Here is a 26,803-nt window from a genome sequence, read left to right as displayed (position 1 = left end):
AGACCAATAATGATGGTTGGGTTTGTGTCACCTTTAAATCGCCATAATTCACCTCGATCATTGTGCTTCTGGTCAAAAGCCTACTGATTGATGAACGAAACATATGGTACCAAAAAACGTTTTTTTTTTTTTGCTATTTCCACAGAATCGCACCAATAACGATAAAAACAATAACAATAAAAAAAAACAATAAATATTGTCGGTTATCTTCTCGGCTTTTAGTGGAATTCGTTCTCTTCATAAGTACACAAAATGAAAAAGTAACAATGTAAACTCGTGTAGGAACCAATTAGAGGTCTCGAAATCGGCAAGGGATGATATAAGGTGCCCTATTACACAAAATCTATGTGACCCCTTGTCAGGCCGTCAGGGTGGAGCTCACTGACGGTTTTGCAGATACTTTATTGGGAGGCGTCCTTGGAATAACACTACGATACAGGCATGCAAGATATAATGAACGAAAGATAATCCTTTATAAAACTGGCGTGAACGTTTCTTTGGAATTCAGTGTAGTTTTGTGCCTCACCGTACATGGTGAAAAAAAGGAGAGATATGTCGATCCTTTACTGCGGTCTTCACGTAGTAAAAGGATATATAGTCCAGTGGCAAAATTAACTTGACAGATGCAAGAGCAACATATATTCTTAACATCCTTGTGAAACTTTTATTGTACAACAGTGTAATAATCCGTTATAATCGCATCGCCACCATGGGTCAGCTGCATGGAGACTAGATTGCTTAATTCGAGTAAGACTCAATGAAAACATCTCGCTCCATCTGCAGGTTGCACATTTCTGGATACATCAGTACGTAGGCTATTTTGGATATCTTCTTGGGGTGTAAAAGGCTTTTGCAAAATACGAGCTCCCTGTCAAAGCTCTTCCCTGTCTCAGCTTCTTAATTCCCCTTCCCCGTCAGCCTCCCCCTCCACCCCCCCCCCCCCAAGAGCCAATCAAAAGTGTGGTATGCACTGCAAAACGTATTCGCTAAACAAATGGTATTGTTATTCACAAAAATAGTATAGCTGCATATCATATAAATATGCAATGTTTGAGCTATCTGTAATCTGGCTTTAGCGGCATGCCTACCCTAGCGTGCCGACAATTGAGTAGACAACCTATGGTCAAAAAGCCGGGAAAGTAGGTCACTGTTCTAGATTTTGAAGTACAGCATAGATACACTGCATGAACCAGTAGTTGTCGTGTTGTACTTTTCCATGCTACCGCTACCGATAGTTGCTGCGAACCATCCGCACACGCAGAATTTATCTAGGTCTTGATTATGTGGTCGTATCGTCTACGCTTCTAACCCGGATTTCTTAAATCGAACTGATAACTTGCTGGAATTCTTGACGAATTCTTGTTACATATTGGAGGAAACATTATTTTAGTTTTATACAAATAATCTTATCCTACATTACTTATGTAACGTAGGCCTGTAACTTCTAAGTGTAAAGTTACATAATAGCCTTTTCCTGGGAGTTGTCGCTATGTCTGTAGTTTTATTAGCAACACATGAAGACTTCATTGAATGAGGCCTTATAATATTGCTAGACTTGGTAAGTGTTTTCACATTCTTCATTTTGCGGTGTAGTTTTTGTTTTGACTAGTGCAGCTTACGTTTACTAACAAAGAAAGCTTCTTCAGCCTTTCAGGGGATATTCTGCACGTCCAAAAAGTATAGAGGCTGTACAGCCTACAGGATGAGTCCAAAGGAGGACTTGAGAAACCCTGCAAAGGCTGTATACAGGGCCTAAATAAGGCATAATGTAGCTACTGTACGGTACTAGCCAATATGACTGCCTAACAAGTAACATAGTTGTAAGTGCTGTATTAAACTATTACTATTATTAGCACTAACCTAGCCAATATTGGCCTGACGATTGTTTCACTATACTGTAGTCCTACTGGAAATGCAAACTGAGTAACTTTGCTAATCAAATGCAAGAAGGTGTGACTCATAAGTCATAGAGTCGGATTGTCAAATGTAGGCATCTACTGTATACAAGGTAGGTTGATTGTGAACAAATTTGGCAAGCAAATGACATGAATAATACATACAGTAATAGGCATAGGGCCTAGCCCCTAGGCTTATTCTCTTATGCTATGAAGTCCCAATGAATGTAAACTTGTGCAATTTTGCAGTTCTGAGAACTTATACTGTACAGTAGTACATTGTAACTTGTAAGCCAGTGAACATTGTTGGTGCAACATATTGTACAGTATATATACAAATAACATGTATAGATCACATTTTTTTTTGGCTAGCCAGTAAACTATGTACTTTTTATTAATGGTAGGCCTACTTAACTGTACTTGTAACTACATAATAACTCTGTTAGTAGCTAAATTTATTTGCTGTATATAGAGTTAACTACAGTCTAGTCCTATATAATTTGTTTGATATTATTGTAATCACATGCAACATTCTGGGTTTGCATTCTTTCTGTTCATCTTTAGAATATAAATGTTAAGTCAAGTGCTACTGTACTTTCACAGGATGACAACAGATGTTGATACTGTGCAGAGCTCTACATAAAGTTGAAAATGTATGGATTCCTACCATGAGTAACAGTTAAACTGCACTGCACCACCATTGACCCTCTTGCCGGTTAATGCACTGTACATCCCAAATGCTCTTCATTTAGAATCTATTGTTCTTAAGACATACACCTATATATAATTATGATATGGATTTTCAGTCATTTCTTTAATTTCCTTTTTCCTGATCTTCCCTTTTAGTGGCCGTATGTTCGTAAAAGATTCATTTCATATGTTCTTTACAAAAATATCCTGGAAGTGAGACTGACTGTAAAGTGAAAGCTTAACAATGTCAAGTTTCATCAGACAGACTTTGAACATTTTGGCAAGAGTATTCCTGTTTTACCTTGTACAACAGTGTTTACTGGCCATTGTTTGTGAAGGAACTGAATGTGAGTACTACAGCAGTATAAAGTTGGCTTCAGTTTCAGAACATTGGATGCCATGAGCAGATGTCTGGTATTCCTGAGGGCATTCTAAAGACAATATTAATTTTGAGATTTCAAGCTTGTAGGGCTGTGATGAAGTGACCACACAATGTTTGCATGTTGTAAACAATTTAGGCCTGTATACAGTATCATGCTTCCAGAATGATCCTATGAAGTGATAGGTACTATGCCCACATGTGTACTTTTCTTGGTTTACGGATCAAAAAACTCAGTGATAAATTGTAACATTTCAAAGAATTTTAGGAAATGGAGACTTAAATTTATCAATCGAAATGTACTGTACTGTACATGGTGTTTGTAGGTGAAGTTTCCATATGTAGGTCTGTGTTCTTGATATGCATGGTTAAAATGTGCTTAAAGCTTGGAAGTGCACTCTTTCAAATGTGTCCCTGAGGCACTAATTATTAATTAATGGATATATTAACATTAAGGCTGTCATGATCGGTATGTGCCTGTTTACAGTATAATGGAATGTATATAAAGTGTGTGTCTGGACTGTTCTTTGTGGAGAACATACAGGTATCTTGTTTTAAAGGGAGACAATTTTGTCAAATTGACATGGACTTCGGTGACCACATGTCCCCGATTTCCGTGGACAGTCGCAGGATTTCATGTACCGACCCCCAGAGTAAAAGGGTCCCTAAGAATGTCCTCAGACTTTATCTACTACTGTTCATAATATTGAACATACCTGAATGCAAGTACAGTAGTAATTGTTTACAACTACAATGTAACTTAGGCACCCCTGGCCAGATTACATATATTTGAACAACAATTTCATCTATTGCTCTTGTAATTCAGATGAAAATTTCTGTTTGCCACTAGTCTTTGTGAAACATATGGAGACTTCTAGTACCATTCAAGTTTTTTTGGCATTGTATTTTAATCTTGAACAAAGTAGCTATTTCTCTATGCTGTGTTCTCAAAGTGGGAAATGGATAATCTTCTGAGAAGCCATCAAAATTGAAACCACTGCTTTTACACGTTCAACACCGTAGGTAACCGAACCTTGACATTAAAATAAGTGGTTCAACATATATATCGCTGTCCCTGGATTTCCTTGGGGGGGAGGGGGAATATATATTTATAGTCACAGTAGACACTAAATGTCCTAAACTGTACATGCATGTACTATCACCTGAGACTAGGTATTTAATACCAATAAGGCTACAACTGACTCTTCCATATTTTTGTTTTGGGTTACTTTACAGTTACTGTTAGCCTTCATGGATCTACATCATACGAGCCTGTCAAGGGTACGGTCTTCATATCTGTGGATGGTGGACAAGAACAAAAACTGTGTCTGAGGGAAAATATTTATAACTTTGATGCAGAAGACTGGAATTTTGCCAGTGTTATTTGCAGACAAATGGGCCACGGCCCACTACTAGCTGCAGAGAGGAAACAGGATGACGCCCTCACAACGTGGAATTCCTTCAGTTCAGGGGTATGGACATGCAGTGGGCTTGAAGAGTCTCTTTCAGATTGTTTTCATACTACGGATGTAGGAGGTAGCTGTTACGCGTTGGAAATGGAATGCCTGCCTGCTGTAGCTACAGGTACTGTAGCTAAAATATATATGTATCTTCTATTTGTCACAGTTGACTCGACTGTTAAACACTTAACTAATTAACTGATTGGCATTTCATTAGTGTCAGTATTTTATCCTCCTACTGTAGATTCAAAACAGCTTATAAAAATAGCGTAAAGCAAAATGAGTGCAATGGTTTAAAGTCTATGAAGTATATTTTCTTATTCCCCTACCCCCCCCCCCCACACTCCCCTTAATTAGGCAGCCATTTGACAAAAACACACAAAAACAGCATTATCCCTGAAATGATTACATGCAAATTTGTAAATCTCCTTTGGTGGAGGTCAAACTTACTTAAAGTCTGCAAAGATCGAAATGTGTAAACTCATCAAGAGTAACTTTGAGAGAGATTGTATATATGGTTGGTCCTATCTGCATGCAGTTTTCTGTGGTGTCATAGGCAAAATGGCTTTTAGCATTTAATGAGTACAGTATGTAATATAATAAACTCAACAAACTAATTTTTGAATAAAACTAATGCATTGTCGGCTTGATTCGTTAAGGGCTGTATTCATCAAAGAGAACAAGTAAACCTCTAGGTATTATTTGCATAAATATTACCAGATCTGTATTTACACATTCATGTCCAGACTGAGCTTCACGCAAGAAGTTAAGATTTACAAACGATTCAAGGTGATTCGTGTGAATATACCATACTGTATGGTAAGATGGAGTGAGTGAAATATTAGTTCCAAAGACAGTCAAGCTCTGGCTATGTCGGACATATTTGCCAACAGTAGCGTTCATGACTTCGTAAATCTGATTTTCATCGGAGTAGGATCGTTTTATTACTACTTCTGGTTTATTCTTGCAAACAATACATGTACGTGTGTTTTATTCATTCTCTCTGACTTTATCATAAATAAATAAAAAACTGAGGACACTTTGTTTCTTGGGTGAATTTAGTACAGCCTCATAGAAAGTACACACACCACCTTATTGTTTACATGGAGGTCAGAGGTCTATTTAAGGCCAAGAGAAGTCAAAACGTGAAACTCTGTATAAAGCAACAGTACAGTACCTCACAACAGGATTCTCCACAAACTGTATAATATCCAATATAGTTAACTTCAACGAAGTTGGTCATCGAAACCTCAATGCATTTTACACTTCTGGGTTGGATTTATTTCTGCTTACCTTGACAGAGTTTACTGTAGCTGTAGGGACTGATTCAGCAGTCGGTGGGACTGTGTTCGCTTTCGTCAACGGTCATTGGGGTACAATCTGCAGCCGTGAATTTTATGGAGATGAAATTGCACAAGCGGCATGCAGGCAAGCAGGGTATACCGATGGTATGCAATTGTACGTCACAAGATATCCCTCTGAGGATCCAGTGCTTAGCATAAGCTGGTGCAATTACGGTGAATCCAACATCATGAACTGCCGCTACGATCGTCTCTCCTCCGCCAGCAGCGTGAACTGCCTGTATGACTATGACATCCTAACGGCAAGCTGCTACAACCGTGACAATAATACCATCGTTACTTATGATAATGATGACGGGGAATATGGTGAGTTCGCAGGAGGAGGACAGTTGATCGTTATCTCTCCATCACTGCTTTAACCCTCGTCAAGTGCTGGTCATCTTGGACACTTTTCCCTACGCAACGTGCTCTAAGTCTTCCTTTTGCACTGACACATTATGTTTGGGCGTTATAAGTTCAGAGTTGATAGTCTGCCAAAACACCTTTTGGAAGAAACTCAACTTTCTCCAAGATTGTTGAACTCACTGTTCCTTCCAAAATACTGCCATGAGTATAACCCATATTCAACGAAACAAACATTTGGTCTGCTGATGGTGACCTTTGTAAGTTACCCGTAATGTTCTTTAAGGTCAGCCTTGAAAGCCTTGTAAACACGATATCCCAAGTAGGTTACACACATAGCTCGTATTTGGTATGTGTCTTTCTTATAGTGAGTACAAGAACCCTATTACTTTGGGTGGAGGTCAAGGGTCATATGGGGTCAGCAGAGGTCCGAAAGTCAAAGTATCAAAAGTGCTTTATCTTTAGAAATTTACCTTCAAAAAGAGATTACCAAAGATAAGTAAAATTGCTCCACAATTTGGTATTGGTGTAGCTCATTTAAGGTTTGCAGTTCTAAGTCAAACACTACAAACTCAGGTCTCAATGTAGATGGGAAACTTATGCTAATTTGTCTTTCCCATAAAGTAGAACCACCTTGCTGTTTTAGGTACATAACAAAATAAGTAATTCACACTTTGTGAAGTGGGAGTATTCAAACTTTCCAACTTTCGGTTTTCTTAGGACTTTTGAACAGTTTTTCATTACTCTTACCCTTACTCTTGAGCCCATGAAATCCTGCCCATAAAGGTTAGACTTTCCTTGGGTTTGTAAGTGCAGCTACTTTTACAAGTATTTCTTTTAAGTTCTTTCCAGGATTTTTATGCTCTACTAAACTGAATTAAACTATTCATGGTACTACTACTACCATATGACAGATGAGTTGCTGTCATAATATTGCTTACAAGTATCAGCTTGTCACATCTTGACCTGAAGAAGTGGTTAATCCCCCATCTCTGTATTCCCCCACTTGTCTGGTACAGCTTTTGTTAGATCTGTCAGAAGCACTGCTTAGTGCTTACCCTGTCTGGTGAGTGGTGACAAATTACAAATGTATGCACTAACTCTGTTTGGATTTATACTGCTCTTCATCTGCAGTATTGATTCAGCCAGGTTCATTAGCATGCAGACTTCTCTTGTTCCCACATATGTAATGTCTTTAAAGGCAAGTAACTTCTGGGAGGGGTTTCTCTATTTTATTTTCACTGTTTTGATTTTTTTCACTGTTTTTTGTTTTAATCATCAGCTGTGGCATCTTCTATTTCCGGAGTCTTATTCTTTCTCATCCTCTGTTGCTGCGTCGGAGGCATCTGTTACTGTGCTTGCTGTAAACGGAGCAACAGGAGATCAAGAAATGGTCCAAATATTGCACAAACCACCACAAGTGTGACATCACCTCCACTTGTTGTCCCTCCTCCGCCATACAAGGATGTAGTACGGGTAGTGCCACCACCCGGCCAAGCACCAACCGGGGTCTATCCACCACCGGGAAGTAACCAAGGTTATCCACAACCTGGTGGTCCTGGATACCAACCAGTACCAACTCAACCACCTGGATACCCTCCATCAGGAGGACCAGGATACCCTCCATCAGAAGGACCAGGATACCCACCAGCACAAGGGTCTGGATACCCACCAGCACCAGGGTCTGGTTACCATCCCACTGGATACCCATCTCCATCATCAGTACCACCTCCAGGATATCCACCACCAGAGTATCCCCCAGTGGGGGCATCCAGTAATCCATTGATGGCAGGGCCAGGTTATCCAACTCAATCTAATCCAACTCCCTTCTCAGGTACCTCTGCTTCTCCTTATCCAGGAGATATTCAACTTCAACCATACCCAGTCAATGAGAAACAAGGACCTCCAGACCAGTCCAGTTATCAGCAAGGACCTCCAGACCAGTCCAGTTACCAGGGTGTTACACCATACCCAACTGCGCCTGGGCCTCCTTTGGAACACCAACCACCTGTGGCAACTGCACCACCAATAGAAAAGGAAGTTTTTGACAAGGTTTAGTGAAATTCATGTTATCACCAGCTATGGCAGAGTAAGTTAGCGATAATTCCTATCAGAAATAAGCTCTACAAATTGTTTTAGTGGAGTCTACCCTAATTAGTGAAGGAATTCAGCTTTTGGGTTTGACCCCCAATCTGAGGATAGTTTTAAACAGTGGACTGAAAAGTTCATCGTTAGTTAATGCCATGTTTAGGATGCTATCGACTCTTAAAAGATTTCCAAAGTACATTCTGAGGTGTTTTCTGACTTTCCCTACATGACAGAAGATATGGAGTGTTCAGTTATAGTCGCATTAAGAGAAAGTGGCAGTATACTGTATATACTTGTTTGAAGGTTTGAGCACAGGTCTCCACTATTTGTTTAATTTGACATTCTACCATTTAAAGGGTGTGAAAACTCACGCACAAAAAAAACGTATCATGTTGGTTATATGAACTAGTTTCGAATGAGGTGTAACAGAAGTGTTAGACACCATCATCGATCCCAGAAAATGCACACACAGCTTGCTACTGTCAGTAATTAGGCACTAGTGTACAGTCAATACACACAGCTATGGTCAATACCCACAACACAGTGTACATAGCAACCATGGACATCTCAGGTCTAGATAAAAGATAACAAGGTATCACGTTTCATTACTGTCTGCATTTTGTAGGGACAAGAAGAAAACTTCACTTGCAAGCAACGGAAAGTTAACTTTTTCAGAGCGCAGCACCTGGTTTGGGGCGAGTCTTCAATGCATGTAAAGTCGAAACTAGAATGTAATGTTACATAATCTGTAGCATATAATAGGGCAGAACTGGCAAACGTTCGCACGTCTGTCTCGATATGATCGAAATTATCAAAAAAAGGAAAATAATTTATGGCGACACATAGGGCAAGTCTATTTCAGACTTTGTAGCAATTGGACACCTTTTTTGGAATACAACAAAGATACATATAGCAACTCTTGATTGCAGCAGTCTTGCTTGCAAATCCATTTTTCCCCTCTAAATATGACAGTCAACCAAGTAACTGTAATTTCAAGCAGTTTTATCAGAACACATTGAAGACACCAAGTTGCAGGATACACAGTCATATGTACATGTGGTGGCCAATTGGCTAAAGCGTCGGACTCGTGATCCAAGGATTGCTTGTTTGATTCCTGCCTAGTTCATTACGTGGTGCCCTTGAGCAAGATGCTTTATCTCACTTGCCTCTCTCCACCCAGGGGTTGAATGGGTACCTGTGAGGGAACTTGTCATTGGGCGCAGTATATAACTGCTGCCGACTGGAGGGATTGTCTCTGGGACAGGTTATCATTGACCAGGGGTAATATAACGTCTGTAAAGCGCTTTGAGACCTATCGCTGGTATAAAGCGCTATATAAAAAGCCATTATTATTATTATTATTACATCATGAAACTTATAATCTGTAAATGTTGGTATGTGTACATATTGTATGTCTAATATTAATATGTAAGCAAGCTGCTTACATTTCATTTGTTTAAAATTTATAAGGCCTCATTTCACTTCCCAATAGAGGCTTTGAAGGCTTTGAAAAAAATGTTTTTAATGTAATTAAAATTTTCTTTCCAAATGTAAAGTTTAGTAACCCCTATTACACAGGGTCACTCTGAGCGATCTTTAGCAGACTTCAAGCACCCAACCCTATCTGGGATATGTCTTGGGGTTTGCTTTGAGATTTCCTCTGTAGTGTAAAGTTAAAGTCTTTGAAACCGTGCAATATTTCAAAGAATTGTAACATAAACTTGTACTTTTATGTGTGTGCATGTGTGTGTACCATGTAACATGTATGTGACCTCATTATGTTTGACAGTACAATGTACAGTACTTATTCGGGTGGCATTTTATGTATGTATTTCAACCTTGTCTTGCTATTGCAACCATATTCAGGTGACGATCAATGCCAGACGTCTTTAATAGCCTTTACCATCATAGACTTTTAAGATGGGAGGGGTTTGAGGTAGGATGATAGGTCCAGATAATGGAGAGTGGTACAGAGAGGGAGAGAGCTGGGCCTTGACACTCAGTGATTTGATGGACCACTTCAGTGAGTCATAAAACTAAAGTTGAGTTGTTTATGCCTTTAATAAAGAAATAGATAGTTACTGTGAGCATGAACATACTGCAAGAATACTGTCTGTCAGATTTCACAGACTTATGTTTTTACTCTTTCATATTTGCATGTTTTTTGGGAAGACCCTAATTCTTGACTTGTTTGGAACAGATGATGAAACTATTGAGCCTACCCGGCTAAGGCTTACAAGGCATGTTTGTTATTTTAGGGCTGAGCAACATTGGTCTCATTGTTAAGGAGGTTCGAAAGTGTGAGAGAAAAGTGAAGAGGGGAATTAGAAAAAATTACATTGGAATAAATAATGATCTCGAGTATGAATTTCTTTGTTGTGTGGGCATATGGGGATGAATGCTTTCTCAAAGAACATTGTGGATTTCATATATTCGTTGTGAAATTATTGTGGTGTATTAAAAAGAAATCAAATATTCATATCTGAATTGTCTGACAGCTGCAGTGAACCTGTATGTAGTAAATAACTCTTGTACTTTGGTATGCAATTGCTGTTTTGTGAGTGAGTTTTGCATATTGCATTAATTAAGGTAATTACAATCTGAATGAGGGAGCCTAAAAAAAAATAGGGGATGGTTGGAGGCAGGGGGTGGGGGTTGTGAGAAAAAAAAGGTACATAAAAGAACCATTTTACCCAATATCTAAAAAAAAAAAAATTCTGTGGCCTTTTTCGTACAGTGCTTTCCTAAATTACAGGGTATGGAAATTAAAAGTCAACCTACAGCTGTGAAAGGCCGGATCTTTACAATTCACTGTCCTTAGCATACACTAGATACACCAATTATAAATGCACCTCAGGATTATGTTATAAGCTCACTACTTGCCCTGCTTCCCACAGTGACATTTGCAGCCTCCAAACTTCAAATATGGTCCAGCCACCCCCTCCCTCCCCCACCCCCATGCCTCCATAGAAAAAAATGGCACTGACCTGATGGTGATCTACATCCCTGAAACTTTTAAAAACTTCAGAATTTTATGTAAAATTGAATCACTGACTCTTTTATTTATGTACTCTGGCTATTTCTTATTATTCTTTAATGTATACTTTAATCTTTTTCAAAGTGCAATAAAAAGTAAAATATAAAAAAGTTTTCGATGGTCACATGGATTATTATATGGGCATTAGAAGAGTTTGAAATATTTATGCAACACTCAAATTAGTGTAAAAACTCTTTGGTTTACAAATTTAAGACCATTTCAGGATCTTGTGAAATAAGATCAGGAAGAGGCTTTAAAACTTAAACGTTAAATCTTTGGGGTCCAAACAACCGTCATTTTAGATCAATGATGTAAAGAATCGTGGTTTGCTGTTGTATAAGATTGATAGAAGAACAAAGAACTTATTGTGTAGATGATTGATATTATGGTAATAACTATAATTACAATTACTAACTCCCTTTGCTGTCACTTTCTGGGTTGCATTAGAGGATGACTTTAGACATAATTCTCATTTTGTTGTTTGTTTTAGTTGTTGTTGTCATTTTCCAATTCAGTATTAACTTTATTATTTGCTACAAAAGTCATAAGATTTTAACCAGTTATTATTATTATTATTATTTTCACTGTGGCTGCAGGAAGTATTCATCTTGGTGTTTTTTACTCTCATGTTTACGGTGTCAAAATGTGATGTTCGAAATGTGCATGACATTCTTATGCATGGAAAAAAGTTAGGCAAGTATTGGTAGACTAAATGGCTTTGTATTTTTTTACAATTCTTCCATTTATCCAACAGCACTCACTACACATCTTTATCTGCATTTAACCAATTTCAAACAAGAATTCAGCCATTTCAAGTTGTCTTTGACTCAGGCATTATCATCTTCCCTGTCTACAGCAAATACCACCCCTAATAGTCCCCTGTTTTTGGCCAAACACAGGGGAGAAAGTTGGTAATGCTACAGTAGCCATACTGAACGCTTCTGCACAAATTCATGATTAAAACCACACAGTGTACTATTTCAGTGGTCAGGCCAAATTTTGTCTCCACACTGGAAAGTATACTGCTGGCCATTAGCACACTTGTGTTTACAATCATATGGTGGCTGGTCAATTAATTAGGGTGTGCTCAAGGATGAATCCCAATAACAGTACTTGGGGGTAGTTCCTGCTATCTTGAAAGTAACAAATTATTAATGCTCGAGTGAATTTGAGGAGGATTGTCCTTTCTTGATTGTTATGGCAGTATGGCAAGACGCTGAGTATTACTGGACAATAATTTCAAACTAACATTGGTTAGATGCTTGTGTATGTGGTATCTATAAAACATTTACAGAATGTGGATAAAAATTACTCTCTTTGTTTGAGTATTTGTGTGTGAGTCTTGTATTTATCTTACAATACATTGGATCATGGCAAGGACACAATTTGGTACTATGCAGACATCTCTTTAAAAAAGTTCAAACCAAAAATATCAAACCAAAACTTTTTACTTTGAAAAGTAACATTTAATTTTATGATTTTCTTTTTTTTTTAATCAAGATATTGGTAATTTTAATAGTTTGTGGTTTAAATGCACAATTTGTCAGTGTTATTTCTACCTCTTGTCCCGATGTGATATTTCAGATAAACGTTAAAAGATGTTCATATCTGTTTGCAGATGGAAGAAACGGTAATTATGACTCTCACAAAATATGAAATTCCTTGGCTGAAGATATTTATGTGAATAAGTTTGTCTTTTACATGTGAGGACTTGGTTGCTAATTATGGTTGTGTCATTCCTTGTGTGAAGACATATCATGTGAATAGGTTTGTTTCCTACTTGTGAGGACCACATTGCATGCCACAAATTGTGAAATGCCTCGCGTGCAGACATCTATGTGGATAAGTTTGTCTTGTACATGTGAGGACTACATTGCCATATTACGGTTGTGTCATTCCTTGTGTGAAGACATTTCATGTGAATGGGATTGTCTTCTACTAGCCCACTTTGCCAATCACAAAGTTTTGTAGTTCCTTAAATGAAGACATAATATGTACATCAGTTTTGTCTTTTACATGTAAGGAACATGTTTACCAGTTATGTTGTTTTAATACTAATATGTAGCCTAGCAAGTTACCTCCAAGTGTGTATTAAATAAAAGCTCTTTTCTTGTGTGTGGAGGAGGGGGGGGGGGGCAGGCAGTATCTATGCTGTATATGGTGATGTTAAATGGTGGTATATATATATATTTTTTTTAATACTGGATATTATTACTGTCTCATAAATTTCACCAGTGGCGTAGGAAGGTACTTTTGAGTGGGGGGGGGGGCTGAAGACTGATGGCCGGCCTGGGGGAGGGGTCTAAGGGGAGGGGGTGTCCCCCTCCCCTTTTGGAATTTTTTGCATTTCCAGGTGGCCTCAGATGCAGTTTGGTGCAATATAGCACACTTCAACACTCACTGCATTTTGTAAACTTAATTTTGTATTTCCACCTGGCCTTAGATGCAATTTGGTGCTCCAAATGAAATTTTTTTTCTCATTTGGAAATGAAAAAGGGGTTTTCTGACTTGCGAACCGGGGGGGGGGCGGAATGATACTTCCGCCCCTCCACATTTTTCACTGGGGGGCTGGCGCCCCCCAGCCCCCCCCCCGGTTCCTACGCCCTTGAATTTCACAACTAACGGTTTATGCAGTATCACACAGTCTGATCATATTCATACATTTCATCATGTCCTTGATTGTAATGCTCCAGCATTTTCTACAGAAGTTACCAAAATATTTTGTACCTTCAAATTTAATACAGTTTAGTATGTATTTGGAGAGCTAGATGTTCCTTAAATGTGAGTGCATAAAGGCACAAGTTTGAAAGGTTCAGTGTTTAAAAGTTAATTGTGGTATAAAAAATATAAAAAAAGTTAAATGGCAGTAAATCGTATCCTTGGTACTATTATTCTATGATGAGTCAGAATTGTTGAATATCTTCATTAAGGCAGAGCAGATAGTATAAAAGATGAGTTGGCTTTGAATGTATCAGTACGGTGGCCCAGAAGAGACATTGTTAAACAAAATGAAATTTACATGTTCCTGGAAGACTAAATTGATGACATTGGCTCCTCAGTCAGTGTAGGTCTAAACGTTTAATGTTAACCCATTGTTTTATAAATATCAAATTGCTCAAACAATGGTAAGATTGTCCTCTAACTTCATATAAACAACAGCACGTTTGGATGACATTCAACACCATTTTGTCTTTTAAATTTTGTTTAAATCTATTTGAAACATGTGATTTGATGCCATAATAGTCCTTGTGGTCTGAGGGTTAGACTATAACTAGCCCAGCCACTTTAATGATGTTGCCACGTATTACCAACATTAATGTTGTGTCTCGGCCATTTTTCTTAAAAACTTGCAGAAACTAAGATAAACACGTTAACTTAATATGTGTAATACAGACATCATGGTGACAGATGTTAAGTTTTCATGCATGTTAGGCTATTGCATGTATTTTTGCCTAAATCTGCCTGCTGTTGTTGGGAGGGAACCAAAATAACTCATTTTGTAATTTAAACAATTTGTAATTACAATCAGGTCAGTATGATTATTTTATTTATTTTATTTTTTTGCCAAACCCAATGGCCGTGTAGGTAATACTGGATTTTTTTTAAATGTTCCATTCAGTCAAATAATAGTGATTTCAACATCATTCAACAAACCACTATGCTAATTTTTTATGGGACAAATAGTAGGATGTAGGATTAATTAATAATTAACAAACCACTGGCGATGCATTTTTGTTTTAATTAATTGCTTTATTGTGCTATATAGCTTTATTGTGTTACGAATATCCCTGGAATACACTGTTTTGAACTGTAAGGTGAAATAAAAATATGTGTTCTCATCAATCTATTCGATATACCATATAAAAAATGCCTCCATCCCTCCCCACACCATGTATATAATGTACAGTACATCACTGCTACTTTGAATCGCTACTCAGTCGATTAGCGCGACTTCGTACATTTCGCCAATTATTTATCTTTTTTAAGCTGCAGATTGGTGCGCGAAAAATATCGTTATCACTCCATACACTGCTTAAGTCAAAGCGATCTTTTACGCAATGAAAATATAAAGTTGAAAGCGCATTTACCTTCCACTCGCACCTCGTGATGAGTGAAAATCTTTGCAAAAAAATCCTAGAAGCAATAAGAACAAACTCCTTAAATTGTTGCATATTTTGTAAATGACATGTATATAATGCCTTAAGAAATGATTTAGGAGATGTTTGGCCATCTTAAGTACTGTGTATTGGTATTCTGACACGAAACAGTTTGTTAGCTCAAACCGTGCCCTCTAATAAATTGTTATGTTAAATTTTAATTGACGCTATCGCTGTATGTTTGTAAATGCTCCATGACTCTTGTGAACAATCTCCGCACATGAAACTTCCCGTACATAATGCACGTGCAGATGAGATAAAAAGGAGCTCACAGAAGAATAAACTTATTATAGCCTATGACTATTGCATGATTATATTGATGTTGACAATATGGTGAGTTATCACGGAACTGGACGTCGGATTACATTTGTAACATTTTTTAATTTTAAAATTCCGCATCAAATCAGTTACCACACTTATACTCTGCGTTCGGCCTCAGCCTCAAACCCCTGCTCCCGATACTGACTTTGCAGGCTGTGCACTGAACGGTTGTTACATTGGGCAGCGGGTGTGATATTGCTCCAGTATATACACTTATAAACAATTCCCCATATATCATAGGCTACAACTACGTATCTTTTGTATGTCGATATTAATGATACGCTAACACAGAAATACATCACTTCTGTGTAACCTAAGTGTATGTTACCATGGGTGGAATGATGAACAGCCATGTTCTTTATATATAGTTCATACGAGTTATACGAGAAGTCTGTGGAATACCCACACGAATGGTCAATGTCGACATCTGTATCAACTGGAACGGTATCATTATGATAGTATATAACAGGGTTGTCCAACCTTTTGCAGAGGAGGGCCACATGGAATGATTATGATGAATGAGGGGGCCGCATGAACCCTACGCTCGATTTTCGATTTTTTTGCCTGAAGCCCAAGGCAACAAAATGTGAGCACTGCGCGCGGAGCGCACTGATTTATTTTCCTTCCTGATAAAACAGATGAATAAAGTCCAACCGCCCCCCCCCCCCCCCCTCCGCTGAGAGAATGTCACACAAACTGACCTGTATGCAGTTTTTTGGACCCAGAAGGTTCGAATGATTGATTATATAGCTTCAAATTGTTATCAATAAATCTGCTCACTAAAATTTCGCACCGTAGAGCAACTCTGGCGGGCCGGACGCAACCTTGCGCCGGGCCGTGCTGTGGCCCGCGGGCCGTAGGTTGGACAACCCTGGTATATAACGATTTACCCAACTCAGTTGCAAGTGGTGAAAAACATTGCTTTCAGCTTTGTAACTTAGGTTTGCAAATATAGTGTTTCCCGTCAAAAATGAAATTAAACAAAATTTTGACGGACTACTGCAATCGGACTAGTTTTACTGTGACTGTGCAAGGCGTCAATGTGATGGCTCTTCTATGCATCCGTATTTCACCAATTATTGTTATCGTTAACCTGTCCGTGAAATACATACGTCCTCAATGGATTTCATGTTTTTATAACAGAAAAATACATTACGCAATATTTATGTGTCAGCCCGTAATGTCAACAACTGTGATGGATTGTACCACCGTACGGAAATCGTGAATTAAATTAGTCTCCAGACTTGACATAAGTGATAAGATGCAAAAGTCTCACCGCAAGTTCGGCCCTGAAACACGTCTGTGTTAGGTCTTAGACATATACATTTGCACGGTTCACTGTAGTAACATAGTGGTAAACAATGATTTTTTCCCCTTCCTGTATTCGCGCAGGCTTACACAGTGTTACAGTAGCACTATATTAACTAACTATAGCTACATAGGCCTAGCTTTAAAATTAACATAGTATTAGTAATAGTACAGTAACCGTGCGCCTATGGTAACCGTTAGGCCTAACGTTAAGGCTATGTGAACACAATGAATTAGGCTAAAACGGTTAAAGGTGATGCAGTCTGGAAACCAAACGGTGCCATGGTACCCACTGTGGTGCACTTTTGGAAATTTCATGATTTCACTGTTGTGGACTTAGGCCTATGCAAAGTACCATGATATACGTGTGCTAGCAAGTATTTCAATGTGCAGTGAAGTCAACTCAATGGATGACAAAAGTTTGCATCTTGCAATAGCTAGATCCAAGTTATCTTTACAGTTACTAGAAACTTTTTTTGCATTGGCTAACTTAGATTGGCAAACATATATATTATTATTTGTGTGTGAATGTGTCTGATATAAAGGCTAGGTAGTTTTCCATATTATTTTCTGAAAACAGTGATTTTGTGAAGCGAAAACACACAACAAAACTAAAAACAACAACAGCTAGGTACTCAGTGTTCACACCAGCCATCTTGGCGAAGTCTTCAGGGTGACCTGGGGAGTTATCCCAAGTTGGGTCCAAAGGAAAAGCCCCTGGTCAGCGGTGAAGGGGGCAGAAGGGCTCATTTTAGTGATATGAAAGCTGCAAGAAACATACATAACTCTATAAAACAAAATGAGAAAAAACTGCCAATCACCTAGCTAAATTTCAATTACTAGCAGACATAATGATTGGAAGTAGTAAAAGCATACATGTGCGATATCAAGGCTACAATGTAGAGCACATTGATATAACCACTAACCTATTTCATTCAATAGGCCTACAATACAGTATATCCACATTACAAATTTTCACCAATCATTTGAGAAATGTTTCCTCCATTTCGTAGAGTACAGTAAATTATATCATCAGCAACTTATAAGCTGGCTAAATAATTCAGCTTCAACCAGCATTAGATGTTCGAAGTACAGTAGTGTTATACTGTAAGATACATGCATATTCATTGTGCGAAACACTTACGTAGTGACCTGTACAACACAGTGCACCTTAAATTTACTGTACACAACTATGCGCAACCAGCAGCTGTGACAATATATATTGATGGAATGAAATAACTAACATGGGCTTGTGGTTACTACTTGAGTGGCACAAAGGATAATAAACTTATGGGAACCGATTATAATTTTAATACAGGGTTACCTGACATCTTGAAAATATTTCAATGTACGTACAGTAAAGAGAGGTTTTATTGTTTGACATTTCACATATATTTCTGTTATCCTTTTGCAATTTTTTTTTTTATTATTATTATTATAATTATCAAGATCATTTATTTGTGATGGGCTTTTTTGACCTAACCATTGACGACTTCTACAGTGCTGGCCTAAGATTGGCACATTTTTTAACCGATTTTACACTGATTTTCCATTTTGCTGCCTTCAATTGATATGAATTCTAGAGTTTTCTAGCTGAACAGTTCATACAGTACTATGTACCTGCCCACAGGATTTCAATATAGGTCCACATGTAAATATAATATATCAACAACCACTTTCAATTAATTAGTAAGTTAGTCAATAGCTGTTTTATTTGCCTTCTGTGAAAGTTGTGTCTTTACAAGCAGTAAAAACTTGAATTATGATTTTTTTTTTCAATACCACTACATGGCTTATTTTTCTGGGAAACTCTGCATGTACTGTCCTTTTGACCTCTCCAATTTAAACAAATTCCAATTTGTAGTTTAACATATTACAGATTTCAACTGTTACTGCAACAATAGTGGACAGAAGTTGACACTCAATAGTGAAACAAATTTTAAATCTGATTTCACCTGCTCTTAACAGCTTTTGCTGTTTTTTTTTAACAGTTAAAGGCTATCGTGTGTATCACTCCTCTCAAGGATGTCTCACCAAGGGCTAACTGAAAGTTCCATCATGCCAAGATTCTTCAGGAAGATTTTCAGTAATTTGGCAAGTGTATTCTGGATCAACCTTTTGCTGCAATTTGTCCTGACGATTGTTTGTGGAGAAACAAATTGTGAGAAATCTTTCTTTTCCTTCTTCGTTCTGTTTTTCAAGTGAAGTTTAACTTAAATTGCATAGTGCACATACTGTACTATGGGATCACTTGACCAGTCTTAACGTATATATATATATATATATATAATAATAATAAAAAATAATAAATGAGACTTAAATAGCTCCAAATCAGGAGACAAAAGTCACTGCTGAAGGCGCTTTACAAAGAAAGCAAATATATGTGGTGTTATACAGCATTTTTAAATATTAATATCATGATTTATCTTGAAATCATATTTGTGTGGTGATTTGAAGCCAAGATAAACAGAGATATTTTTTTAACTGAATGACAACATTACTTCTGTTGTTTCCAGATGAATAAATACAAAATATTAACAAATTTAAAATCAATCAGGTCTAAGTTTGCAATACAAGATACTATGAGGAGGTCAGTTTGTCTTCACAAAAAAAGAAAATCATTTTAAAGTAATGTTCAGCAAAAGCAGCTGTGCCCACACAGTCAACTCCATGGTGGAAATATCATATATCTTGGGGCCAAAAATGATTGGGCTCAAAGTTTAGCATGCTAACATTTGCTGGATGTTTTGTAATTTAAGTATACTTTCCACTTTTCCAGCATGTTTTGTTTCTCCAAAGTATTTCCAGACATCGAGGGTTGTTAAAATAGATGATTACGTGTCTCATTGTGGAGTACCTGCTTCAAGAGTGGTAGTAAGATTTTTTATAAATAATTATTAAATTATTAATTATTATTAATAAAATATAGTATTAAGAAATTTGAGCATGGGTGACCAGTGTCTTACTTTCTAGCATATTGGAGGCTATACCGATGACCTTTAAGGTACTGATAATCCATTCTCAAACTGTTATGAAAAACCAATGCAAACCATGTTGGCAAAAATTGACACGGTTTCTACTCTCTTCTCTCTGTTTTTTGTCATTGTTACAGTCAACGTCAGCCTCCGTGGACCTTATGCCCCACAAAGTGGTGCCGTCCTCATTTCTTTGAACGGCAGACCTTGGAAGAGCATCTGTGCCTTCCCAGAGTTTGAGGTCGACTGGAAATTAGCTTCCGTGGTTTGTAGACAACTGGGTCAGGGCCCCGTAGTTGCCGCGACGAACAAGCTCGATTACTCAAACGAAACGAACTGGTACAGCTCACGGCATTTGAACTGCAGTGGCTTTGAATGGTCACTCTCATATTGTTGGTATGTCCGGAAGAGTGGAAAATGTAAGAGTTATGCATTGGAAGTGGAATGCCTTCCTAGCCACCGATCAGGTAACTGTATACATCATTCTAGAATAGACCACTGTGGTTTGGATTCCTTGCCATAGGCAGTGGGGATGGCATATGTGTATACAAAATACTAATATTGTATGTACTGTATACATCGTTCTAGAATAGACCACTGTGGTTGGGATTCCTTGCCATAGGCAGTGGGGATGGCATATGTGTATACAAAATACTAATATTGTTTGTACTGTATACATCGTTCTAGAATAGACCACTGTGGTTTGGATTCCTTGCCATAGGCAGTGGGGACAATGATGGCATATGTGTATACAAAATACTAATATTGTATGTACTGTATACATCGTTCTAGAATAGACCACTGTGGTTGGGATTCCTTGCCATAGGCAGTGGGGATGATGATGGCATATGTGTATACAAAATACTAATATTGTATGTACTGTATACATCGTTCTAGAATAGACCACTGTGGTTTGGATTCCTTGCCATAGGCAGTGGGGACGATGATGGCATATGTGTATACAAAATACTAATATTGTATGTACTGTATACATCGTTCTAGAATAGACCACTGTGGTTTGGATTCCTTGCCATAGGCAGTGGGGATGATGATGGCATGTGTGTATACAAAATACTAATATTGTATGTAGCATGATAAAGAGACTTAATATACAATATCATCACAATTAATATGATGTACGTAATAGAAGTGTATAGTACGTGACATGTGAACGATATTAACATAGCACATACTCACACATCACCGCAAAATACTATATTAGCAAACAGCAAACGCTTCTCGGCCTTTAGGCTAAGATCATGTGTAGTATCTGTTCCCTTTCGAGGGGAATGGTGATGCACACCAGACGATAATCACACAGTTACAGTTCCGATGCAAGGGACTGGGGTTGAGAATGGATCAGCCGTTCGGTAGTTTGGTTTTCGTGCCCAGGTTCTTTCCTGGGTGACTTTTTCTTAAAAAGTATATTAGCAAACAGACGAAACAGTGAACAATAATATATCGATCAGATAATTAATAATATATATAGCAGGCCGCAAAAATGAGGGCTGCATGACTATTAACTTATTAAATGCCAGTGGATTTCATCATTAGCCAGTAGAAAAGAAGGCATTTTTATGCCAGTAGACAATCATTAAGAAAATAAAATGATCAAAGTTGGTTAACAATCATCGGTCAAAGAATCATGATAATTTCGATACCTAAGATAGTCCTTGTATTACTGCTTATTATCAGCAAATATTATTGGGTCATCTTTTAGGCTTCTTTTCAGGACAAATGCCATTGAGAACTTGAGTTTAGCCAATCAACTCAACTTTTTGAGCACGAGTTTGCGTTTTTTAGTTTGCAAATTCTAGGCCTGTGTAATGAACATGTAAAATGACTAATGATGTCAATTATCACTGTCACTAGTCATGATGATAAAATGTCTTATGCAGGTCACCTATATGAATATACCAAATTATACATGGTTTCGTCTTCACAATATTATACTAAAATTGTATGCATTTGAAATATGACAATTTTCCTCACTTGTTTTACTGACTTAGCAAAGTAGTTTTTTACTCAAGATTGGTCTGCACGGAACTTTCAATTGTTTTCTTTCCAAATCTTTGAATTTAAGATGTGGCTTGATCAACATTAAATAATTTTTGAAGCCTTTTTTAATATTTTTTTATAATAATTTTTTATTCTTTGCCAGCTGTCTTAGATGTTTGAAAATATTGTCTTTGGTAATAATAAGACTATTTCAGTTGAATTAAATGTGTTTTTCTTATAACAATTTTTACTATTAATTAAACATATGAGTATGGTGAAAAGCCCCTGACAACATGTTTGCCTATTAAATAGTTTGAAGACAATTTTTTTTGCAATCTTGTTCCAAAACAAGACTTCAGAATTATTGAAATTTTTACTCAACTTGGGACAGAGTAGCATCATACCTAGCAAGAAAAAACAATTCATTACCTTGTACAGAGTTCAGCCTATCAATATCTCAAATGAGACGATACTATTTCCTTGTACAGAGTTTAGCCTGGCTATATCACAGTGGGATGGTACAGTTTACACCGTCTCCGAGAGCCGTTGGGGTGCGATGTGTCACTATGACGACAACGGTGCCGAGGTGGCTCTGGTTATATGCAGGGAACTTGGATTCACCGAAGGAGAGGTAATCCCGGGAGAGGAAACAGTCCAAGGTCCCGTACTCTCCGTAAATTATTGTCACGGTTTTGAATCTAGCATCAGGGACTGCAGAACCCAGCCTCTAGGTGGGAATCAGTGTTTTCCCATCCAACGCATCACAAAAGTAAACTGCTTCAACGGTGCAGATCTGTTGGACGACGGAAACGTCTACGACTCGGTACCGTATTCTCCAGATGACGGTAAGTAAAACTTTGAGACTCTTTCAGCGTGTACAGAGAATGGCTGCTTTAGGCAGAGATGGGCATTGATCTCGAAACTCATCCGCGACAGTAACCTCTGAGGCGCGAAATCTCTTAACGTGTTGAAGGAGAAGATTTTCGATTTGAACGCTGCGTAAATTGTAAATCTCGGCAGAAACTAGGACTGAACAAGGAACCCAAATGAAATGTGAAGCGCAAAGGCGCTTTGAGTCAAAAAGTGTGTGACCCCTGGATTAAATGTGGTTTTGTTTTTATAAGGAAGGGACAGAGAGTACACCAATGGAATACCACAAATATACTTCAATGTATGATGCAGAACTACTGCCTTGGCAAATGTTGTTTCCTTGATTCTGGTCAGGAGAGGTGTTAAGATATCTGCTATAAACAGGTCTGAAAATGAGTGAAGAAAAGGTCCTGACAAAAAAAAAAATGGGCTGAATTGAAGCAAATAAGCCTTTAGCTGAAACGAAATTCTGGGAGGTAAAGCTGATTGCATTTAGACTTAAAACTTGCTGAGCTTTTCAGAAGAGAAATACAGTTCCTCATACTGTAGCATTTTTGTAAGATATTAATTTGGTGATATTTTGTAAATTACAAAAGTTCAGGCAATATGCAACAGAGTGAATGATATCATCATGACAAATTGAGCTGGAAAAAAATGTTTATTCTTTCCTTTTGTAATATTCCAAGTTGAAGTTCTGTTTAACCACAGAGGTATATATAATATAACTAGAGTTGCAGTTAGATGAAGTTTTAAAGGTAAAAGATAATATTGACAACTAAGCAAGCATGCCAGGTTTCTGCCACAAATCAACAAAAGAACATTAAAAGGGCCTTTAAGTAAATTTTGTTTTGAAGAACAACTGCCTGGATTTCATCATGGACTACCCTCTGTGATCTGTTTCCTGCAATATTAATACAAAGTTTGAGCCAGTCTTGAGTTTGGTGCAGGGTTAACTCGATTGGGTTTTCAAACTAAACTTTATGTCATCACGAAAATGTTTGGACACTAAAGACTGTTTCAAAACTTATGAATGCCCAACAAACAGATATTCCAATATTTTCCAAAATGAGCTTCAAGTGTTTTCAAGTGTTAACAATCCTGTGAACAAAATACAGATTCCAAAGGTCTCAATAAAGACTTGAGGTGCCTACCTTTTAGTCAGAATTTTTTGGGCCTAATTAGACATGAAGGTCCAAAAACAAAGCAACAAAAAAAGGGTGGGAAGGCTTAATTCATCTGCATATGAGAGAGATACCACCCTTTGAACACTCTAAGTAATAGCCAGGTACTACTGTACTGTAAACTAATTGTCAGATTTAGAATTCGAAACAATTCCTTAATAACCAGGTGCTGGCTTTGTTCATGTGTAACATTCTTGGATAAATTGTTTTGTGATTTGTAATGACAAGCATTGTTCAGAATTTTTAGTAAAAATATTTTTAAATAAAATTATAAATTTAAAAAAAAAAAGTTGCGCAACAGTAGGATAATATTTTTGAATGGTTTGCTGTACAAGGTACCTGAAACAAGAACTGTTTGGTAAAATAAATACAGGACATATTAATAAGATTCTTAAATCAAATTGGATGACAGGAACTTAATTAGCATACTGTACTACAATGATGGTGAAGCTAAAAAAAAAAACAAGTTCCCTTATTCAAATTTACCAAAATGATGTGACAAATGAAACTATAGAACAGTTGAAGTATTGTCTTTGATTCAGCTGATGCCGTGATAATTCCCAGAATGTTTTTGAATTGGCCAGTGAGATCGGTCTACCGCGCAATGTTTTCTCTCATTTCGGAATTAATTTCAAAATCTTGCTGCTAACTTTTAAATGTCTCCATGGACTTGCTCCAACATACTTACAAAACCTCATCCGGGAGTATACGCCACATCGTTGCCTCCGATCCAGTTCGAAATCTTTACTGGTAGCCCCTTCTGTGTCCACAAAGTCATACGGCTCTTGCTCATTTCAGTTCTCTTCTGCTATCCTCTGGAATGGCCTTCCGATCGGAATTAAAGAAGCTCAGTCTGTAACCAGGTTCAAAACGCTTTTAAAGACTCACCTTTTCTCACTTTTGTAGTTTGCCGGCCTTTCAGGGCATAGAGACTTTAGTGTACATTTGCACCTTATAAGAACTGTGTATTATTATAATTATTATTATTATTTCTTTTGCTCGTCAGATGACTACGGATCACCTGTCTCTGGAATAGTGTTCTTCATCTTCGTGTCTTCTTTCTTTGGAAGTATCTGCTATTGTGTCTGTTGCAAGAGAAGTGATAGGCGAGCAACAAACCGGCCAGATAACACTACCACAACTAACACAATGGCATTAGCACCAGTCCCTGGCCCTCCTCCTGCATACAAGGATGTTGTGGCACTACCAGGACAAGGGACACCCATGGTCTACCCACCACCGGGAAGTAACCAAGGTTATCCACAACCTGGTGGTCCTGGATACCAACCAGTTCCAACTCAACCACCTGGATACCCTCCATCAGGAGGACCAGGATACCCTCCATCAGGAGGATCAGGATACCCTCCATCAGGAGGACCAGGATACCCTCCATCAGGAGGACCAGGATACCCTCCATCAGGAGGACCAGGATACCAACCAGCACAAGGGTCTGGATACCCACCAGCACCAGGGTCTGGTTACCATCCCACTGGGTACCCATCTCCATCATCAGTACCGCCTCCAGGATATCCACCACCAGAGTATCCCCCAGTGGGGGCACCCAGTAATCCATTGATGGCAGGGCCTGGTTATCCAACTCAATCCAATCCACCTCCCTTCTTGGGTACCTCTGCTTCACCACCTCCTTATCCACGAGGAACACCTCATAGTTATTCAGCTGGTGCAGCATCTCAAGATATTCAACTTCAACCATACCCATTCAATGAGAAACAAGGACCTCCAGACCAGTCCTGTTATCAGCAAGGACCTCCAGACCAGTCCAATTATCAGCAAGGACCTCCAGACCAGTCCAGTTATCAGCAAGGACCTCCAGACCAGTCCAGTTATCAGCAAGGACCTCCAGAACAGTCCAGTTATCAGCAAGGACCTCCAGACCAGTCCAGTTATCAGCAAGGACCTCCAGACCAGTCCACTTAAGGACCTCCATACCGATCCAGTTATCTGCAAGGACCTCCAGACCAGTCCAGTTACCAGCAAGGAACTCCAGACCAGTGCAATTATCAGCAAGGACCTCCTGACCAGTCCAGTTATCAGCAAGGACCTCCAGACCAGTCCAGTTATCAGCAAGGACCTCCAGACCAGTCCAGTTATCAGCAAGGACCTCCAGACCAGTCCACTTAAGGACCTCCATACCGATCCAGTTATCTGCAAGGACCTCCAGACCAGTCCAGTTATCAGCAAGGACCTCCAGACCAGTGCAATTATCAGCAAGGACCTCCAGACCAGTCCAGTTATCAACAAGGACCTCCAGACCAGTCCAGTTACTAGCGAGGAACTCCAGACCAGTCCAGTTATCAGCAAGGACCTCCTGACCAGTCCAGTTATCAGCAAGGACCTCCAGACCAGACCAGTTAGCAGTAAGGACCTTCAGACCATTCCAGTTATCAGGGTGCTTCACCACTATCAACTGGACCTGGGCCCTCTGTCGTCCAGGTTTCACCTCCAACAACTGCCCCATCAATAGTGAATTAAGTGAATGAGGTGTAGAAATGCAAAAATGGTCACAGGGAAACAATATTACTTAAATATTATTTACACCATTGATCAAGCAGGGAAAGAAACAGCCTTTGAGTTTATGGCTCTTTCATAAGCATCACTTCAATTACATTATAATTTTACACTTATTCCTGAAGAACACTCTTGTTCCTTTTAAAGTGTTTACCTACTGTATTTATACACTTGTGCTTACTTTTAAAAACACAGTGGTGTGCACATGACAA

At 38.4% G+C, this 26,803-nt stretch overlaps 2 protein-coding genes, 1 long non-coding RNA gene and 1 pseudogene across 6 annotated transcripts in view; all 4 read left to right on the top strand.

Annotated features, from left to right (window-relative positions):
* The window catches only part of LOC139965340 (uncharacterized), a 146,409-nt gene that overhangs the window by 37,088 nt on the left and 82,518 nt on the right, over positions 1-26,803 (top strand). The gene's annotated exons all lie outside the window — the stretch shown is intronic.
* Positions 1,105-13,395, top strand: LOC139965320 (uncharacterized). 3 transcript variants are annotated; one of them, XM_071967559.1, is made up of 5 exons: positions 1,105-1,558; positions 2,742-2,932; positions 4,201-4,548; positions 5,726-6,091; positions 7,410-13,395. In XM_071967559.1, the coding sequence occupies exons 2-5, from the start codon at positions 2,830-2,832 to the stop codon at positions 8,183-8,185; spliced, it is 1,593 nt and encodes a 530-aa protein (XP_071823660.1). In that variant the 5' UTR covers positions 1,105-1,558; positions 2,742-2,829; the 3' UTR covers positions 8,186-13,395. The 3 variants fall into 3 exon arrangements, with proteins under 3 accessions (XP_071823660.1, XP_071823662.1, XP_071823661.1); XM_071967561.1 differs by lacking the exon at positions 1,105-1,558 and adding an exon at positions 1,576-1,820; XM_071967560.1 differs by lacking the exon at positions 1,105-1,558 and adding an exon at positions 1,845-2,008.
* Positions 16,818-26,135, top strand: LOC139965319 (uncharacterized). Of its 2 annotated transcripts, none has more exons than XM_071967558.1 (5): positions 16,818-17,028; positions 19,030-19,199; positions 20,151-20,480; positions 22,500-22,856; positions 25,069-26,135. In XM_071967558.1, exons 2-5 carry the CDS (start codon positions 19,064-19,066, stop codon positions 25,998-26,000), a joined length of 1,755 nt encoding a protein of 584 aa, XP_071823659.1. In that variant the 5' UTR covers positions 16,818-17,028; positions 19,030-19,063; the 3' UTR covers positions 26,001-26,135. The 2 variants fall into 2 exon arrangements, with proteins under 2 accessions (XP_071823659.1, XP_071823658.1); XM_071967557.1 differs by having other exon boundaries at positions 16,819-17,084.
* On the top strand, positions 21,245-21,343 carry LOC139965881 (U2 spliceosomal RNA; annotated as a pseudogene).

Source organism: Apostichopus japonicus, chromosome 3, assembly GCF_037975245.1.
Source record: "Apostichopus japonicus isolate 1M-3 chromosome 3, ASM3797524v1, whole genome shotgun sequence".
In the NCBI taxonomy this organism is placed as follows: domain Eukaryota; kingdom Metazoa; phylum Echinodermata; class Holothuroidea; order Aspidochirotida; family Stichopodidae; genus Apostichopus; species Apostichopus japonicus.
This window is presented reverse-complemented; position numbering and strand designations above follow the sequence as displayed.

Bases quoted from the DNA above. Each gene is read 5' to 3' on its own strand.
- LOC139965320 (XM_071967559.1), top strand. From the start codon at position 2,830: ATGTCAAGTTTCATCAGACAGACTTTGAACATTTTGGCAAGAGTATTC. The intron at 2,933-4,200 runs GTGAGTACTACA...GTTACTTTACAG, and splicing joins TGTTTGTGAAGGAACTGAAT to TTACTGTTAGCCTTCATGGA. The intron at 4,549-5,725 runs GTACTGTAGCTA...TTACCTTGACAG, and splicing joins CCTGCCTGCTGTAGCTACAG to AGTTTACTGTAGCTGTAGGG.
- LOC139965319 (XM_071967558.1), top strand. From the start codon at position 19,064: ATGTCTCACCAAGGGCTAACTGAAAGTTCCATCATGCCAAGATTCTTC. The intron at 19,200-20,150 runs GTGAGAAATCTT...TCATTGTTACAG, and splicing joins TGTTTGTGGAGAAACAAATT to TCAACGTCAGCCTCCGTGGA. The intron at 22,857-25,068 runs GTAAGTAAAACT...TTTGCTCGTCAG, and splicing joins ACCGTATTCTCCAGATGACG to ATGACTACGGATCACCTGTC.